The 13,375-nt window shown below is 38.2% G+C and overlaps 1 protein-coding gene across 1 annotated transcript in view; it reads left to right on the top strand.

Annotated features, from left to right (window-relative positions):
• The first annotated feature begins 257 nt into the window (after positions 1-257).
• Positions 258-13,375, top strand: part of Nipsnap (protein nipsnap) — a 49,468-nt gene continuing 36,350 nt past the window's right edge. Inside the window, exons 1-3 of the mRNA XM_067159325.2 lie at positions 258-517; positions 661-843; positions 920-1,082. Of these exons, the coding sequence (XP_067015426.2) occupies positions 444-517; positions 661-843; positions 920-1,082 (420 nt within the window). The 5' untranslated portion in view covers positions 258-443. The remainder of the gene's footprint in view (positions 518-660; positions 844-919; positions 1,083-13,375) is intronic.

Here is a 13,375-nt window from a genome sequence, read left to right as displayed (position 1 = left end):
CAGATATAGGATGCAATAGTTATGTAGAAATGAAAAGGTTAGCACAAGATAGGGTGGCATGGAACGCTGCATCAAACCAGTCTATGGACTGATGTCTCAAACTACATGATTATGACAATACTGGATCCGGATTTGTTATAATTAAACACTTTCTCCGATGATGAAAATGAAATACGTTGTTTATTACAGAATTCTCTCCGGAGGAACTGCTTGATGGTTATTAACAGTATTGAACTATAATTGTCAAGGAGCAGTAGGCGTAACTTTTCACAAACAAATCCTTCAGTGATTAAAACGATATGACGGAGAAGTTGTCAGCTAATCTTACTTTGTAAGGTAGTTTCAAACTGAGAAGCGTAATATCTGCAAGTGTGACTGCAGGACCTGTGGAACCGTGATGCCATCACCATCATTTTTTAACCAGACCAACACTTTGGTCCAACATGGCGGCAACGTTGGCCAAGTTGAGGAGCTTGTATACTTCCAAACCTGCCTCTTTTACTCCATTATCTATTAGGTATGAAGTTTATAGTAATTATATTAATTAATGTGTTAAATTTTCCGAGCATAACACTTTAATTTAACTGATTTTGATATTTCACCTTGTACTGGGAGGAAGGTCAAAAGGTAGGCCTAACTACTGCCATTGTGACCAATTAGGTTATTGTCAACAAGTTCAGCACTTCAAGACACTCATGAAGGGTGGTTTTCCAAACTGCTGGTTCGTCGAATCGAACCCACGAAAGAGTCCCACTCTCGATTATTGTCGGACAAGGAGGTCATCTACGAACTTCAGACTCACAATGTGAGGCCGGATTCGGTTGATAATTACTTGGAGAACTAGTGAGTATCAAATAGTATGGTTATTTTTGTCCGATTGCTATACATTTCACACTCTGTAGTTCTCTTTCTGATTTAGCAAGGAAAATGTCAAGTTGATTACATCAAGGGACTTGCATTGTGAATTGGTGGGCAGTTGGACCGTGCAAGTTGGAGACTTGGACCAGGCTTTGCATTTGTGGCGGTACACAGGGGGCTTTGCTAGCATCGACAATGCCACAAGAACTCTCTCTCAAGATAAGGTGAGTGTTCCATTGTATTTGTCCTTGTTATGTGTTCATTCGTTACCAAGAGAGGAGTAAGTGAGATTTGAGAGCTGTTCCAGGTTTTGTAGGAATCTTTGTTTGAGATAGGTGTTATTTTTACATTCTCACATTATTAAAATGTCAATTATTGACTGTACCTCTGTAATACTCCCAAGTGGTGAGTGCTTTTGGCTACCACTGCTAACTAACAGTGATATTTAGGTAAAGCTTTTGTTGAACCTTCGCAGAAGATAGTCTAGAGATCCCAATATGGCATGGCTCAGATATCACTGAGCACTACACAAGGCTGCCAAATTAGAACTTAGGTCTGGATTGGTTAGGCCTGGTTAGTGACAAGACCATTGGGCTGGGGGGCAAGCAAAGGGGGCCCTACGTTATAGCTGTGAAGCGGCCAACAGGCCTCTAGTATCCTCTAGAGTCCTGCTAAAATGTTGCATAAAATAAGATGTTGGGTGTACGCATGACAACTTGAAATTGTGACGTTTTCTTATTTTCAACTCTAACACATGATGTGGGCTCCATCAGAAACAATAGACAACTGACACAAACTGGCCAATAGCAAAACAGAAAATGGTCGCTCACACAGTCTCAGTTTTAATTCTTCTAGGGTGGTTCCCTGGAAAGCATAAAGGAAGGATTTGTTCTCTGCACTACTTCAGGTATCATTTCACACAATTTTTATATTATTTCTCATCCACATAGGTTCATCAGAAATATCACCACCAATACACAGTCATTTGAGTTCATTGTAAGCAATCATAGATGTACCTGTGAACAGAGCAGTTGTTGGCCTGACCAAGTGAAGTCTTATTTTAAACGTAGTAAGCCAACCAGTGGCAGAAAACACCGTCTAAGGGTTTCATGAACAAGACTTTGACTTACACTTAGACTTAGAAGGCGGTAAGTCGCCATTTCCATTTTATAATTGCTACTTGGAGGTAAGTAAACTTGAATGGCGACTTTACTCCCAAATCGCCGATGTTCCGTACTTAAGTAGACTCTGAGATCAGAAAAATAATAGAATGGCCGATATTACTGATGTAGTTAATTTTGTAGACGAAATTGAAGAGATCCAGGAAATTATTCAGTACGTTGTGCCTAATCCTCGGCGTATTATAAGAGATGCACGGAACCCAGTTGAATTTTATACAGAAAATGAGTTCAGAAAAAGATATAGATTCGACAAACGTCCAGTATTAGATGTACCAATGATGTTTTAAGGTGAATTACAGAAATATAATAATAATCGAGGATCACCCATACCTTCAATAATACAGGTGCTAATTTTATTTTGTTTGTTTGTTGCTATTTGCTTTATGTCACATCGACACAGATGGGCGACGATGGGATAGGAAAGGCTAGTGTGAAAATGGGAAACCACGGAAAATCATCTTCAGGGCTGCCGACAGTGGGGTTCGAACCCACTATCTCTCGGATGCAAGCTCACAGCCGCGCGCCCTAACCGCACAGACAACTCGCCCGGTCGTTAAGATATTATGCTACAGGTAAGAGTAAAATTATTGTTACTATAGCGCAAAGTTTTTGCACTTTCTACTCATTGTATTATCTGGTTAGGTTAAGGGATGATCAGTACAGATCAATGTATTCTTATGGTAAATACAATAACCTTTAACACTTCCTTGGTTTTCAGGTAACTTCCAAATTGATTCTGCTGATTTACGAGGAGTATGTAGAATAATCAGAAGAATATAGATTCTGACTGCCTGAAAGAGACCACAGTTTGTTTCGTTCCCAAATTAAGTGTGTATGAAAGATCCCGATTACCTGGAGTGGTTGGAGTTATTGATTGCACCCATGTACCAATAATAAGTCCAGGTGGCAACCATGCTAAAGTTTTCCGTAATAGGAAAGGAATTTTTAGTTTCAATAGTCGGGGCATATTCAACAACGAGATGAAGTTTATTGATTTCGTTTTCAATTATATCTTTCCCCTCTTTCACTAGTTCTAGTAACATCTCCCTTTCATAGTTGTTGAAGGTTGGCAATTTTTTCCTTCCATCCATCGTCGAGAAATAGAAATTAACTGTATTAACTGGATTGGATTGAGTTTAGAATTCAATGCGATCTATAATGCAGGAAGCAGCTGAATTTCTTCTTCTTCTGCCCCTTTATTAATAAAAAACATTGAGTGATGGGAGATGCTACACTGCTCTTCCATTGTTTTCATTGCCAACTTCATATCTAATTCTTCACATTGTAACTTACCAAAGTCTACTTACGCCAGAGTCTACTTTGTAAAAGTTGTGTCTATGAAATAGACTTCCACAAAACTCAACTTACGTAAGTCGAAGTCAAAGTCAAAGTCTCGTTCATGAATACGACCCTAAGCTCTTATTCTTTCCTTATACTCTCAAAGGAGACCAATAGTTTTGATGGCAGCATTACCCAGCACCCACCTTCAGAGAGTTTTACTGCTTTGTCTATACAATAAATGAGTTTTTATGGCAGATGTATACACTAACCGTCTTACTAATAAACGGTGTATAACTTTTATACAAGGTTTATACGCCGTTTATGTGAAATTCGTTACTACTAAACCGTGTTTAAGCCTCCTGTGTATACATCTGTTATAGTTATTCATTGGATTGCTTATACAGACCAGGACCCTTGTATAAGCGTTGTATAGCAGCGAGTAGTGGAAAAAGAAACGAGTGAGCAGTTTATTTTTGTGGTACTTATTGTCTAAAGTAATATAATCGTGGTGAAATATTCGACTTATCCATTTAACATTGAAAGAAAGGACGATAACGTTGACGATCTTCACGATATTTTAAACACAGAAGACATACACCGTTCAGAGGTTATGGACGCTAGACATCTTCGTAAAGTAAAACACTTTAAAGAGACGGAATGGCAATGAATAACTATAAAATAAATTATGGTTGGGCGTATTTTTGTGTAATAATGTGTTACTGCTTAATAGACTTTTTATATTGCGAGTTTATTATACATTATCTGCCACTACAAAGATCTTTCTCAAATTTGAGTACCTATAAAATGGGACATATTCCTCGAGATAAAAAATGGCATAACTTGAAAACCATACGTAATATGATTTCCATACTTTGTAGTTGAATACTCAGAAATATGATGTAAAAATGCCTAATAGAAACGTTTTTGATCAAACCTTTCTTTTAAGCTACAAAACTGTTTTTCTTTTCTCCTAAAAAGTAAGGATTTTGGAATGTGTAACCTTTTCAACTCGCCGATTCAATTACAGTTGCTTACGTTTTCCGTACTACCCCAGTTAGGAGCTTTTGATCTTAGCTTTTCCATTTCTTTTTTGGCGTTCATTACACAAGCAAGCTGAAGAAATGTTGATATCAATATAAGTCAATTTCCAGCTGTCTCATGGAATGACAATGAATAAGTTATAAAAGAAATGATGGTTGGGCGTATATTTGTGTAATAATGTATTAACTGCTTAATAGACTTTTGAAATTGCGAGTTTATTATACATTATCTGCCCCTACAAAGATCTTTCTCAAATTTGAGTACCTATAAAATGGGACACATTCCTCGAGATAAAAAATGGCATAACTTGAAAACCATACGTAATATGATTTCCATACTTTGTAGTTGAATACACAGAAATATGTTGTATAAATGCCTAATAGAAACGTTTTTGATCAAACCTTTCGTTTAGCTACAAAACAGGTTTTCCTTTCTCCTGTAAAGCAAGGATTTTGGAATGTGTACCCTTTTCAACTCGCCGATTCAATTACAGTTGCTTACGTTTTCCATACTACCCCAGTTAGGAGCTTTTGATCTTAGCTTTTCCATTTCTTTTTTGGCGTTCATTACACAAGCAAGCTGAAGAAATGTTGATGTCGATATAAGTCAATTTCCAGCTGTCTCATGGAATGACAATGAATAACTAAGTTATAAAAGAAATGATGGTTGGGCGAATGTTTGTGTAATAATGTATTAACTGCTTAATAGACTTTTGAAGTTGCGAGTTTATTATACATTATCTGCCCCTACAAAGATCTTTCTCAAATTTGAGTACCTATAAAATGGGACACATTCCTCGAGATAAATGGCATAACTTGAAAACGATACGTAATATGATTTCCATACTTTGTAGTTGAATACGCAGAAATATGATGTATAAATGCCTGATAGAAACTTTTTTGATCAAACCTTTCGTTTAGCTACAAAACAGGTTTTCCTTTCTCCTGAAAAGTAAGGATTTTGGAATGTGTACCCTTTTCAACTCGCCGATTCAATTACAATTGTTTGCGTTTTCCGTACTATCCCAGTTAGAAGCTTTTGATGTTTTCTTAAGCCTTTCCATTTCTTTTTCTGGCGTTCATTACACAAGCAAGCCGAAGGAATGTTGATATCAGTATAAGCCAATTTCCAGCTGTCTCACTTCGTGTTGCCACTGCCTTTTCGATATGCCGTGCTACTGTGCGACTTTCCGGAAAGTTTTGCTCGTAGATAACCAGCAGAATCGATCATAAAGGCGGTGAACGTGCGAAATACGTCGGTGAACTGCAGGAAGAGATTCCTACGCCTTGGAACGAGTGTATACGTGCTGTATAGTAATACAATGCGTATACCTCGTTTATTAGTAAGAAAAATGTAAAACGCTTATACAGGGTTTATTCACTGTTTAACTAAACAAGAGTTAAACAACTGTATAAGGACTTTTTATTAGTAAGACGGTAAAATGATTCTAAACTTAAAAAACCAGGACCGATTGCAGAAACGGTATTTAGACAATGTTCACGGTTAAACAACACCAAAGTATAGCTGCCACATTGCAAAGACGTTATTTATGAGCGAGACACTGTCTGTTTAACATCACATTTTACGAGTGGATCAGAATTAGAGGTTATGTACCATGAAACATATGACACAAGGGACAGTCCGGTAACTGTCAACTTGACTACAGTTCTTGGCAACCAATGTATTTTATTATCATACGTGTCACGATCGTCAGAGGACTGTTACATATATCAGCTGGGAGGGATTACACATAATAGTGACATTAAAAAGTAGGTTGTCTGTGCTTTTTTTTTTTTTTTTTGCGGATAATCTTCGCGCTAATTCAGGTAAGTTTTTGGGAACTATGAGATAGGAAAATGCAAGGATTGGGAAGGAAGAGCTGTGACCATAACAACCCCAGTATTTGCCTGCTGTAAAAATGGGAAAATTATGGAAACAATCTTCAGGGCTGTCAATGGTATGTTTCAAACATATGATCTCTAGAATGCACGCTACATCTATATGGCCCATACATCTCCTTTGGTTACACAATAATATAGTTTCATTTTCCCTTCCCAGAAGCTATTTCGATTACACTGACCGTAACAACACTATAATCAAAGCTACACTTCCTTGTACAGTGACATGTCACTTGAGTGTCCATAATATGAGATTTAATTTCCACCGAAAGCGATATTCTTATCTGTGGGCAAGTCGTGCTCATGCTTAGTCATATTCCAGTAGTGTGTAGGAAGACACAAGCTGACTAACGTTTGGCGCGCGCACCGATGAGTTTATGAGTTTGGGAGATAGGTGAAATTATTTCTTTCCAATATGTGATGGAACCGCACAAAATAATGAAAAGTGTACTCATATTTCCCATGTGTTATTAACAAACATATTCACATACAATATATGTTAAAAAATCTGCCATCATAATTTAAAACATAAAAACGTCTTTGCATTTTTTCTGTCTTTTGCATATCACAATAATTCTTGTTTTCCGAAGCCTCACTCTTGCATGGTAAAACGTTGACTGATTTAAAAAGTAAGAAACAGAAGTTATAACTTGAGACAGTTGCTTGGTGTGGACGGGCTGCTATGTGACCCGAAGCACACAGCCTCAGATATACTCCAGTCATTTCCTAATACATCAAAGTAGCCTCATTAATTAAACAAAGAAACCTTTGACTAGTTTGGTTCGCACAGCTCATGTAAACACATGCTGTGAGCTGCTTGCTGATTGAGGTTAATCTTTCATTCATTTTGGAATTGTGATGCAGTTAAAAGAACACAGGTAAATAAGAAGTGACTGAAAGTAAAAAGGATTGAGTTGAATGGACCTTTGGCCATAGGTGTGTTCTCTTACTCTATTGCAGTAGAACCTCGATTATACATTCCCGGAAGCTACGTTTTCCCATATCATCCATTCAAATTAAGTGGTCCCGCGAGCATCCTAATTAAATCACGTTGTAAAAATCGTGCATTATCCATTCCTCAAAGAAACGATTTCCCGTATCAACTGTTCAGAATTTCAGTCCCATCAACGCTAAATCCTCGATCATGCATTTTTCAAGAAACTGTATTTCACGAAAAGACGGCAACGCATACTTGCGGATCTTGGTGTAATTGCGGTAATTTGAGGAAGCGTAAAAGCGGTCGGCGGTGAACTTGCATAAGGGACTATCTTAGCATCGCATTCGGGTGGTATTGTTTCGAGAATCGAAATCACAAAGCAGAGAGTGTCCACAACAATTGGAATGAGACAGAATGCATTTCGACAGCTCTACTTGAAGATGGAACGAGTTTTGTCAAATGTTCGTACTTGCAAAGCGTCTACATTATGTCCAGGGTAAGATGTTTACTTTTTTTTCCCGAGTGTATCGCTGAACAGGTTTTCGGCACTTCCCTCAGGACAATGTATAGTCACTGAGCTTTCAGGCAGGAATCGAAACTGCTCCTTCTTAAGTAACATAAATTTAGTATTTTAATATTATCGCATACAATTACGTTATCGAGACCAGAACAGATGTTTGCACCTTCTTACATACATAAAGCCATGGGAGATTTTGGGATTGCCTATTACTGTTTTGGTCCTAATGTAAGATTAGGAATTTAACGTTATTGTGCTAAAATGTTAAAACCGCAGTCTTTTTATTTGCGCACGTTACATGTAAAAACTTTTGCATCATTTCACACTCATACCGATTTGGACAGCGAGCGTGTTTTCCAGCTGAGGTCAAGGTCGCAAATAACCGTAAATTCGGAAGTTTTGATGATATTTTTTTTCTCTTTCCAATTTAATCGTGATTAGTGACGGACATAATTGAATATAATGCATTCGAAAACTTGAGAATTGATACTTACATTCCAAACAATATTCTCGAGTTCAACATAACCTTTAAAAGTCGATGTAGGCCGTAGGCCTAATTTGCGCAGTACAAGATTTCCACAAACTGACTACGAACAGTATAGCCTACCGGTGACCAAATTACAATGGAAGATTTAAAGAAAAAGAGATTTCACCATTATGTTGAGCGCTTTTGTATCCAATGTACTTTATTTTCTTAGATTAGAGAATTAAAAACTACTTGTGGTCGATTGTTTGGCTTGATGTTATTAGGTTTTCCGAACAGTTTGACCGATCAAAGTTGCTGAACTGAAAGAAGTTCTCAGAGGAAACTGACGAAGTTTCCCCAGTAAAACTGAATATAAAGTTTCTAGACTTTTAAGTTGCGTACCGGTAATTAATGTTTGAAGCGGGCCCCGCGGTCGAACTTGCCTGCCTCTCACCCGGAGGACCCAGGTTCGATTCCCAGCCTGGTCAGGCATTGTTACCTGGCTATGAGGGCTGGTTCCAGGTTCACTCATTCTATGATTACCTTTAATTGAGGCGCTATTTAATGGTGAGATGGCGACCCCGGTCTAGAGAGCCAGGAATAACGGCTGAGAGGATTAGTCACACTGACCATGCGTCACCTCGTAACCTGCAGGCGTTCGGACCGAGCAGCGGTCGCTTGGTAGGCGGAAGGCCCTTTGGGGCTGTAGTTTGGTTTGTTTTATGGGTGTTTGTAAGATTTTAAGTCTTTTTTGTGATGTTTAGCCAAATTGTTCATGGTTCATTGATTCCCGGATTTTCCGTTTTCCCGTGTTGTACTTTTTTTTTTCGGTGGTCCCTCCAAAAACGGAGAATTGAGGTTCCACTGTACACGCTCCACCAGTGGCTGTGAAACCCCTGTGCTTCACTTCTTGAAGTCACTTTATGAACGGTTATCTGTTCTCGTAGGTGAGCAGCTGTTTCTTGACTTACTTAATTTCTGTTCTTCCTTGTGGAACATAGGGCATCAACGAAGCATCTCCATCTGAACCTGTTGCCAGCCAACCTCTTCGCCTCTCTCCAGGTCTTGCCTTCTTCCATTGCCTACATGTGTACAGATCTTCGCCATGTTTGTTTGGGCCTTCCTCTCCTCCTTTTACCCTGCGGGTTCCAGTCCAGTGTCTCTCTCTGAATGGCTTCATTCCCTTTCCTCAACATATGCCCTATCCATTTCCGCAGTTTATCTGTATGGCCATCTCGGTTTTACTCGTCCTTCTCCATAGTTCAGGATTGGAGATTACGTCTGGCCAGGAGATGTTTAGAATTTTCCTTAAACAGCGGTTGACAAAGGTCTGCAACTTGTAGGTAATCACTTTAGTCACTTTCCAGGTCTCGGACCCATATAATAGAACAGCCTTGACATTACTTCGGATAATGAAAAGTTTGGTCCTGATAGATATTTTGTTGTTCTTCCATACGGGATAGAGCCGAACAAAGGCACCATTTGCTTTTTGTATACGTTGAGAGAAGACCTGTACTGCTCCTCCATCTTTGGTAACTACACTGCCCAAAAGGTAAAACTATCCACATCCTCTATAGGTTAATCACTGAAGACAAATGGGTCTAGTTTCTTGGCCTTGGTCTTCTTTGAGTTGATCATGCCCAGCTACATTATATACTATTTTTCTGGCTTGTCCCCTTAATGGCTACCAGACTTCAAAGTTGCAGTCATAACTGAATTCAAATCAGTAGAATAAAAACCAGTAAAGTAAAAGCTATGTGAGAAGGGATTATAGGATAAAGAAAGAAAATGTACGTAAAACCAACAAAACGGCAACAAAACGCTGTGTCACAGTGGCCAGATGTCGCCCAATGTGCAGGTTTATAGCTCCTTGGTCTTCGGTTCGGAGGCCCCCTGGTTCAAGGACATGTTCCTCTGTGAGGCTGTAAAGCGCTCCTTACCACAGACACAGTATGTGACAGTGAGCACTTCCATAACAACTCGCTCATGCTGCAGCACAAACCTGGTTTGTATTCACGTGTGTATCTTGGTTGTAGCACTGGCAGGGAGTGGTTTTCAGAGCTAAACATTCGTAGTACTGTATTTGTGGTACCGACACAAAACAGTAATGAAGACTCATTTACGGTGGAGTGCTTTACCATCGCATGAACTCTGAGAGGTTTTTGCCTACGTAGGTTTGGGGAGGAAGTGGTTGTGGCCTTGATTAAGGAACAGACCAGCATTTGCCTGGTTTTAAAATAAGAGATGATGGAAAATCATTTTAAGGGCTGCTAATGGGGAGGTCTGAACTCGCGATCTCCCAAGTGTAAGCTGTTTTGGCAGACTGAACCTTGGGGACACGCAATGATCATCTGAAATAAGGAAATCAATATAAATAACAAAATTTTGATAAAGAACAATCAACTGAAATAGAAAAAAAAAGTGATTACAAGAAATCAATCAGAACATTAAATTCAGTATTATGGAATAGGGCACAACATTAGTACCATGCGCCACCACTTGAATTAAAAAAAAATTATTATCAAATACATCCCAAATGGGAAATATCCCTGTGGAAATGGTCACTTTGAAGAGCTAAGAATAGTCAGCAGGTGGGGAACTAGTGAGAGGAAGTAAAAGAAGCTATACGGAAAGTAAATAAGAATTACCTACTGTCTGATAAAAAGACAAAAAAGAAGAAGTGGATGATGGACTTAATGGAAGAACGCAGAAAAGCTAAGAACAATAAGGCTCAATACTGTCAGATACATGGTCGAATTAAAAGAGAAATTAGGAAGGCAAAACAAAATTGGATGATTGAAAACTGCAGAAACATCGAAAATTTGGAAGAAAAACACGATACCTTCAATATGCACAAAATTATGAAAGAAGTAACTGGAACTTTCAGAAGAAAGATGCCTCTTATTCTAGAAGATAATTCAAGGAAAGATAATATACATCATTTTGACAAAATTAGGATATGGGAAGAATATATAGAAGAACTCTTCTATGATAATGGACCGACATTAAATGAAAATCATGAATGCTCAAATGGACCGAGCATTTTGAAATCAGAAGTAATTCATGCAATAAGACAATTAAAAGATAGGAAAGCTTTAGGCCCAGATGAAATTCCAACTGAAGTTATTAAACTTATCAATGAAGAACAAATTAATAAGATAGTGGACCTTTTTAATAACATCTATAACTCCGGAAAATTACCTTAAGATTGGCTGACCTCTACTTTCATTCCCCTTCCAAAGAAAACAACCTCAAAAAAATGTGAATATCGTCTCATCAGCCTAATGAGCCATTTGTTAAAATCTTTCTTGAAAGTTATCCATGCTCAAATAATAACGAAATGTGAGGAAAAGGTCGATGATGATACAACGGACTACATAGAAATCCGACGAGGAGTTTGTCAAGGCTGTGTTTTGTCTCCGTTATTGTTTAACATCTGTTCAGATGCCATATTTAAGGCAGCATCAGGTGATTTGGAAGTAGGAATTAAAGTAAATGGACAACTGATAAGTAATTTGCGATATACAGATGACACAGTAATTCTTGTTAATAGTGTTGAAAGTTTGCAACTATTCCTGGACAAAATTAATGTAGTTGGGGAAGAGATGGGTCTAAACAACAACATAAAAAAAAACACCTAATGGTTTTCAGCAGAGGAAGAAATAACGCTGCTCTGAAACTCAAAGACCAACACATTCAACAAGTAAATAAACTTATATATCTTGGTTGTTGGGTAACGGATGATTTAAACCCAGACCTAGAAATTAAGCTGAATAGAAATTGCAAGATCAACATTCAGAAAGATGAAGATATTGTTGTGTGATGATTTATTAAATTTAAAACTTCGGCAGCCTATGGTGAAATGTTATATTTGGTCTACTCTCCTTTATGCGGTTGAAGCTTGGACGTTAAAAGAGGCCACCATCAAAAGGCTGGAAGCCTTAGAACTTTGGCTTCATAGAAGAATGCTTAGAGTCTCGTGGATTGACCATGCTACCAATGAACAAGTATTACAGAGAGCAAAATACAAAGAATAACTGGTAACCACCATCAAATGCAGAAAAATTGCATATCTAGGGCATGTTTTGTGTGGTGAAAAATACGCAGTTTTACATCTAATTTTGAAAGGCAAAATTGAAGGGCGCCAAGCAATAGGCTGAAGGAGAACTGGACAGGCACCGAAGAACTGTACCGTGTTGCAGAAGACAGAAAAGCACTCTCCACATTGATCGCCAATGTCCGGGAGACTGGGCAAGGCACATAGAAGAAGAGAAGAATGGTCACTTACAGTAGTGTAATAATAATAATAATAATAATAATAATAATAATAATAATAAAGTTAACATAATTACCAAACAAACAAACAAACAAACAAACAAGAGTACAACAAGCAAATAAATGGGAAGAAAATATTACAAGATATACTAATAGTTTAACATTCTAAATCCAGCAGCATATACAAATTCACACACAGCTTAAGTATTTCCAGTACTTAACCATACGGCTTACTACACTACAAGTGACAGTAAAGTAAAGTTGAAAACACAACTACCCAACAACTACAACAACATCATCATCATTTCCCGGGTGTGGTGTACAAGTGCTCGCCACCTCCTTTTCCAGTATATCCTGCCATTTGTATCCTCTCTTCCACATCTGATCTTACAGTCTCTATCCAATGTTTTTTTGGTCTTCCCTGTGGTCTTCTTCCTACAAGATGGTCAAAATATTTTCTGGCTGGTCTTTCCCTGTTCATTCTCATTACGTGCCCATACCACTGAAGTCTGCTTTTCTTTATGACACTTATAATAGGAACCTCAATACCAGCTACTTTCCTATTCACTTCATTTCTGATCTTGTCCTTTCTGGTAGTTTGGTTCATGGTTCTAGTGAATCTCATTTCAGTTGCTTGGATTCTACTGAAGTCTTTGTTTAGTAGGGTACATGTCTCTAAACCGTATGTGGTATATTATTGTTTTCGCTTTTTGTGGTATTTTGCAGTCCGAGTGGAGATTCCTGACTTCACTGTAGAAGTTTGGTGCTTTCTGTGTCCTACTGAGTATTTCCTGCCTAACAGTGTTATCTTTCGAGATTGTGCTTCTGAGGTACTTGAAGTGGGAAGCTGATTCGATTTTTGCTCCTTCCAGAAATATATTTGAGCTTGTTCCTTCCCTGTTGATGGTCATTTCCACTGTC

This window comes from Anabrus simplex, chromosome X (assembly GCF_040414725.1).
Source record: "Anabrus simplex isolate iqAnaSimp1 chromosome X, ASM4041472v1, whole genome shotgun sequence".
Taxonomy (NCBI): Eukaryota; Metazoa; Arthropoda; class Insecta; order Orthoptera; family Tettigoniidae; genus Anabrus; species Anabrus simplex.
Note: the sequence above shows the minus strand (reverse complement) of the source record. Positions and strands in the feature narration are given on the sequence as shown.